At 44.7% G+C, this 6,751-nt stretch overlaps 1 protein-coding gene across 1 annotated transcript; it reads left to right on the top strand.

Annotated features, from left to right (window-relative positions):
* Positions 1-2,941: 2,941 nt before the first annotated feature.
* Positions 2,942-4,998, top strand: LOC107154122 (cytochrome c oxidase subunit 5B, mitochondrial). The gene is made up of 4 exons (XM_015499709.2): positions 2,942-3,389; positions 3,929-4,002; positions 4,155-4,254; positions 4,803-4,998. Exons 1-4 carry the CDS (start codon positions 3,287-3,289, stop codon positions 4,913-4,915), a joined length of 390 nt encoding a protein of 129 aa, XP_015355195.1. The 5' UTR covers positions 2,942-3,286; the 3' UTR covers positions 4,916-4,998.
* Positions 4,999-6,751: the final 1,753 nt, after the last annotated feature.

The following is a 6,751-nucleotide window of genomic DNA, read 5'->3' as shown; positions in this document are numbered from 1 at the left end:
GAATACATTACAGTATATTCATAGTAGGGAATACCATGCATCGATTATATGTTAGCTCTACGATTTGATCTGGAGGGATGTTCACAAAAAGTTCAGTTAAATGAAAAAAGCAATTTACTAATAATAGGTTGCATTTTTATTTACACACAAATACGTTTTGACATCTGTTTATATATGTGTATATATATGTGTGCACATACATATGTACATATACATACACATATATACACATGTGTGATTTTTATATATATGCATATTCATATATTTGTTTTTGTATTGGTGCTGAGAATTGAACCCAAGGTGTTGAGCTATATCCCTCACCTTTATTTTTTAATTTTGAGACAGGGTTTCACTAAGTTTCTCAGGGTCTTGTTAAATTGCTGTGGCTGGCTTGAACTTGCACTTCTCCTGCCTCAGCCTCTAGAGTCATTGGGATTACAGGCACATGCCACCATGCCCAGCTTTGACATAGTTGTATATTTTAAAGAAACCTCCTATATGTGTATTTCTTTTTTGTTAAATGTATTTTTTTTAGTTGTAAGTGGACACAATACTTTTATTTTTATATGGTGCTGAGGATCGAATCCAGTGCCTCACGCATGTCAGGTGAGCACTCTACCCTGAGCCTCAGCCCCCATATGTGTATTTCTTAAGGGCAGGGATCCTTAATCAGGAGTGATTTTGTCCTTCAGGGGACACATGACTATGACTGAAGACATTTCTAGTTGTTACAACTGGGGAGTGCTAATGGCACAGCTGCTAAATCCTACACAGGACAGCCCCTCCCCCTTACCCCTGCAGAGTTTCCAGCCCCCAAATGTTAATTGTGCTGAGGTTGAGAAACCCTGGCATGAAGAAAGGAAAAAAAGAACAAACATCAAACTGTTTTTTCCTTACACATCTGAGTTGACTTAATGCAATGTGCATTTATTTTGACAACTAAGAATTACTATAAAGTTAAAAAAATAATAATACTCAATAAAAGTTTATTGTTTTGGCAAAGACAATTACTGAACAGGAGTGGCAGATTGTTCCCCAAGCTAAACCATTTCTCAAGAAGACCTTAGGGGGAGGGGTGTGAGAGGAGGGTGGTGGGAGCTGGAGGCAGCAGGGGTCCTGCAGCCTGGTCCTGATATTCCTGTTCACCCATACAATCTGAATAATCTCAAACTGAGGCCAAGGTTTTCCCTGAGCTGGACAAGGGCCTTCAAAAATTTCCTATTATTATGGAAACCTACTATGAAGGCAAGAAACAAGCCTAAACTTGATTTTCATTTTATAGCCTAGTCTTCTAGTGAGGCAGCAGGGAATCCTAACACCTCAGGGCTGCCTAGTTTACTAGTCTGCTGAAGGGCAGGCTCATTGGGAAGACAGAAAAATTTTGGCTTAAACCACAGCTAAAGTAAACATGATTCTTTGCCACAGGCCTAATCAGAGCCTTAAAAAAAAATACATATATATATATATATATATATTTTTTTTTTTTTTTGTAGTTGAACACAATACCTTTATTTATTTTTATGTGGTGCTGAGGATCAAACCCAGCACCTCCCATGTGCCAGGCCAGCGTTCTACTGCTAAGCCACAACCCTGGCCCCTAATCAGAGCCTTTAATGTGCTAGCATACTTATCCAAGAGGGCGGTCATCAGGTGCAGGACTTTCCTATCTTGATCAAGTACTTTATCGGAATAGCGTATCTTTAGACTTGCATTCCATGGAACCCACTTTGGGAAATACTTAGTCTAATCTTAGTTTTTACTGAAGAGAAATGATTGCCCAAAGAAGGAAAAAATGACTACTGGTTGAGCTATCTGGTGGAGCTAGGTGTTTTCTACATCAATACTTTCTTCCTTCACCAAACACCTAACCATAGGTATAGGCCAATTATAGATCTATAGATTCTTGGGGAACATTCCTTGGAGCTAAGGATTTTTTTTTTTTTTTGCGGGGGAGGATTTAATTTGGAGAGCCTGCAGTATGAGGTAAGGAAGTTAACAGTGGAACCACGCATAGTAAAACCCATTTTCAAAAAGCATGAAGCAATTTTGGACTCATAATAGAAACCATTCTTTCTTTTTTTTTTTCTTGATACAGTGAGCACCCTGGAAAATTACATGTATTCCTGCGACGAAATGTAACCTGCATGGGGGCTGAGGGTATACCTCAGTTGACAGAATGTTTTCCTCACATGCACATAGGCTCTGCGTTCAATCCTCAGCGCCACCCCAAAAAAAAGTAACCTGCATGGAACAGATGGGAACACCTGGGACTTCAGTACTCTCCAATTTGCCTCAAATTGACCTCACTGGGCCAGGAGAAGCCCCATAAATTGATTCTGTATATTGTTTAAGTAGTAAATATACTAAGAATTAACAGATTATTTTATATGCCATGTCTCTGCAAGGCAATGAGACTTCAACCTTAGGGCATAATTGAAGATTTTCAATCTGGTCAGGAGACAAAGCATGCAGCCAGACTGTTTCAGAGATGTCTGGACAATAGGATAGACGGGACAGCCTTTGCGAAGGTTCTCAAGTGTCCATCCTGCTAAGACACTTGTGCATTACCTGCGGGCAATGGGGAACCATGGAAGATGTAATCCATTTTAAATAAATAACTGGCCACAGCACGTTCTGACTCCACTTCCTGTTCTTCCCTTCCTGCTCCTCCTCCTAACCCCTCCCTTGGCTACCATCCGAGTAGCCACCCCCTCTGCACGTCATCAAGGCCTTTAGTCCGGGAGGAGTCCCACCTCTGCCCAGTACCGCTTGGTACCTCCCACAGTAACGGGTGGGTCCCGTCCAAGTTCTGGTAGCGGGGGCCAGTGCAACAAGTTCGCGATGGCTTCCGAGCGGTCAGGCGAGCCGGCATAGCGACTAACGAGCATAACAAAGAACACAGTGGGCTTCAAGGGGCCACTCCCAAATTTATATCATGGGCAGTCCAGCGAGTCTTGACAGGCGCGTACCTAAGGCCTGCTGCGGGTCCAAGTTACAGGAGCACGGTTACTAGGCCAAACAGGAATTCCAATGTGGTGGGCACACACACAACGACCCCAAACCAAGTTCCCAGATTCCAAGAGGCCCGCTGTTGAGACGGTGGAATCCGCCACACCTCCGAGGCCGCGGCGGAGAGGAAGGAGCACGCACGCGCAGCTCCGCATCTCCCACGTGACTGTACGGGCAGGCAGAGGAAGCGGAAGGCTATCAGAAGGGAAGTCCCGCCCCGGAAGTCCCGCCCGTCTCGCATCTCTTCCCGGAAGTGAAGCTACTTGACGCGAGTGTGATGGCTTCAAGGTTACTTCGCGGAGCCGGAGCTCTGGCGGCTCAGGGCCTGAGGGCCTGCGGTCCTAATGGGGTAGCCGCCGTGCGCTCCATGTCTTCTCGAGGTACTCTTCGGGGGGCGCGCCTGGGACCCCAGTCGTTATTCTCTCACGATGGTTGGTGCTGGGACAGCAAAGCGGGGCTGGCTTCGTAGCTCCTTGCGACGCCACTGACAGCTTCAGGGCCCACAGCGCCCCAAGCTCCGCGGGCATCTCCCAGTAATTTCGGGCGATCGCCGCCACTGCCCACCAAACAGACCTGCGTAAGCGTCCTAACTAGAGAGTGTCGGGTGACCTTGTCGTAGGGACAGGGGCTGAGCCGCCCTTCAAACCTTTGCCTCCCCTAGCCGAATGGACTGATTGATACCCTATTAGATAAATGTCGAAATATTGGCCTCTGGTTGGAGAAGAAATGCTTCCGTTAGGGGGAGGGTGACACTGTGGTCCTTTGGGAACCATGGATGTGGGTAGCCTTTAAGAGCTTGTGAACCCACAAAAACTTATGCATAAGTTTATGTGTGGCCTTTTCCTCTGATCATTCAGTGTGTATTTATTAAAATCTTGATTATGTCAGTGAACATCATAAATCACGTGTCTTCCTTTAGGTGGTATTCCTACTGATGATGAGCAGGCCACTGGGCTGGAGAGGGAGGTGTTGATGGCTGCAAAGAAGGGACTGGTGAGAAACCCCTTTTTTCCCCCTCTGCCCTCTTTTGGGCTTATGGTCTTGAATGGGATCAGACTTCTCTCCTGAGATTATTTGGTTCTAGAAAGGTGACTTGTAGGAAACACTTGACATAATGGGTCTGCTTTTGTTTTTTTTTTGGTCAGGACCCATACAATATACTTGCCCCAAAGGCAGCTTCAGGCACCAAGGAAGACCCTAACTTAGTCCCATCCATCACCAACAAGCGAATTGTGGGTTGCATTTGTAAGTACCTCATCTCTATTTTCTTGTCCATTTAAAAAATGCATCCTACTATACAGGATGTCTGTTAGCTGCTTCACATCTTTTTGTGTGACTGTACGTGTGTAAAGAAGACAGATTTGCAAATAAGTTGTTTTGGAGCTCTGGGTCTCTCAAGCCTCATGCATGAATATATTGTACTTATTGGAAAGGTACAGAACAGCAACTAGACTTGCTCACTGGAAGTGTGTCATGGAGTAGTATTCACCCAGACGATACTTATCATTATATGATTTCTGGGCCAGGCACTGTTTTAGGCACTAGGGATATATACCAGTATAGACCCTGCTTTGGGATTCTGTGTAGGCAAAGAAATTATTAGAACTTGGTGTCAATTTACTCACAGGTAAACTTGGGGCTCCCATTTCTTCATCTAAAAGATAGGAAAAAAGCTTGAACTGATTTCTTAAGATGTCAGCCATTGTTTTATTTCTGTCTCAGATGTGGTTGATGGATGTTAGAAGTCTCTTTTTTTAGGCTAGGTGACCTTCAACTACCCTTTTCCCTTTCAGGTGAAGAGGACAACAGTGCTGTCATCTGGTTCTGGGTGCACAAAGGCGAGACTCAGCGATGCCCAAATTGTGGAACCCACTACAAGCTGGTTCCTCACCAGTTTGCCCATTGAGCCTCTGTACTCACTCACTCAGAATATGCTATAAAGTTTCTTCTTTCTAATAAATTCTAGCCATTGCAGTGGCTCCTCCCGTAGGTGGCTAGTCTTTTTTCTCTTCTGTATTTTTGGGTAGGCATGGGTAGCTTTTATTTTGGGAATAGCTGTTTGTTGTACTACTTTGTCATCCATTTAAAGTGTACCATCAGTGCTCAGTAAATAATAAAAATAGATCGGAGCTGGGCATGTAGCTCAGAGGTAGAGTGTATGCTTAGCATGCCATAGTTCAATCCCCATATTGTGATTGGAATCACCTCATGCAGGGGAAAAGGATGGCCTTTGGAGTCAGGCTGACCACAGGCTGATGACCTCAGCTCTGTCATTGGGCTGTGTCACCATGAACATGTTCTCAGGATGGTTATGTTTGCAAAAAGGTACCTTGTGAGGCGTTAGAAGTAATATGTGTAAAGAGCCTGACAGGTAGTACTGGTGGAGTGACCTTTTGGTGAGTTTGAATTCTTGAGGGATCTGTTTCAAAGCAAGTTTATGGGAATGACAGCAAAATTCAGAATATGGGACAGTTTCAAAAACCCAATTTCAATTTAGTCGGGTGTGATGGTGTATACCTGTAATCTCAGCAACTCGGGAGGCTGAGAAAGGAGGATTGAGAGTTCAAAGCCAGTCTCAGCAGATTAGCGAGGTACTTAGCAACTCAGTGAGATGAGACCCTGTCTCTAAATAAAATTTTAAAAAGGGCTGGGGATGTGGCTCAGTGGTTAGGCACCCCTGGGTTCAATCCCTAGTACCAAAACAAGACAAGACTGTTTCTTCAAATAAGTTGTGAGGAGTAGAGGGAGGGGGAAATTTGGGAGAACCTATAGAGCGAAACCCATCACAACAGTGTGTGGACCTTGCTTGGGTCTTGATTTTGAAAAAAACAGTTGTGGGGGTTGGGTCCAATCTGTTCCCCCTCTGCAAGACTCACTGTATTGGTCCCTGTACCTATCTCCAATGTTTTCTTTGAATAAAGCCCATAGTACCATCTTTTTTTTTTTTTAATATTTATTTTTTAGTTTTAGGTGGATATTGTATTTATGTGGTGCTGAGGATTGAACCCAGTGCCTGAAGCATGCTAGGCGAGCACTCTACCACTGAGCCACAACGCCAGCCCCACAGTACCATCTTTAAAAAAGAAAAAAATTCAAGCTGGACATACTGGTACTATAGTCCAGCTACTTGGGCAACTCAGATTGGGGGACCACTTGTGCCCAGGAGTTAGGCCAGGCTGGCAACAGCAAGGCTCTGTCTCAACATTGTAAAGGAAAAGAGCTGGAATAATTTGAACTCTGGATAATTGGTATTTAGGCATTTATTAAACTTTTTTTTTTTTTTGGTACCAGGGATTGAACTCAGCGGCTCTTGACCACTGAGCCACATCCCCAGCTCTATTTTGTATTTTTTTTTCCTTAAAGACAGGGTTACACTGACTTGCTTAAGGCCTCACCATTGCTGAGGCTGGCATTGAACATGACGATCCTTTTGCTTTGGCCTCCCTCCTCCTGCTTTAGCCTCCTGAGCCGCTAGGATTACAGGCATGCGCTATCGCGCCCGGCTCCTATTCAAGTTTGGCTAAAAGTTCCAGTCTCTTTTTTAGCAAAAAGACTCAGTTCAGTGTCACATGTTGCCTTTGGTTGTCAGGTCTAGGACAGTTGTCTTGTCTGCTGACCTTGTGGCACTGCTAAGAATGACAACTTGGGTTTGTGTTTCCTCATGGTTGGCATCTTGGGTGGGAGTGCCACTGAGGTTGGTGCCCTCTCCAGAGGCACTCAGTACTGAATTAATCCATTGCTG

This window comes from Marmota marmota, unplaced genomic scaffold, assembly GCF_001458135.2.
Source record: "Marmota marmota marmota unplaced genomic scaffold, marMar, whole genome shotgun sequence".
In the NCBI taxonomy this organism is placed as follows: Eukaryota; Metazoa; Chordata; class Mammalia; order Rodentia; family Sciuridae; genus Marmota; species Marmota marmota.
This window is presented reverse-complemented; position numbering and strand designations above follow the sequence as displayed.

Bases quoted from the DNA above. Each gene is read 5' to 3' on its own strand.
- LOC107154122 (XM_015499709.2), top strand. From the start codon at position 3,287: ATGGCTTCAAGGTTACTTCGCGGAGCCGGAGCTCTGGCGGCTCAGGGC. The intron at 4,003-4,154 runs GTGAGAAACCCC...TTTTTTGGTCAG, and splicing joins TGGCTGCAAAGAAGGGACTG to GACCCATACAATATACTTGC. The intron at 4,255-4,802 runs GTAAGTACCTCA...TTTCCCTTTCAG, and splicing joins GCGAATTGTGGGTTGCATTT to GTGAAGAGGACAACAGTGCT.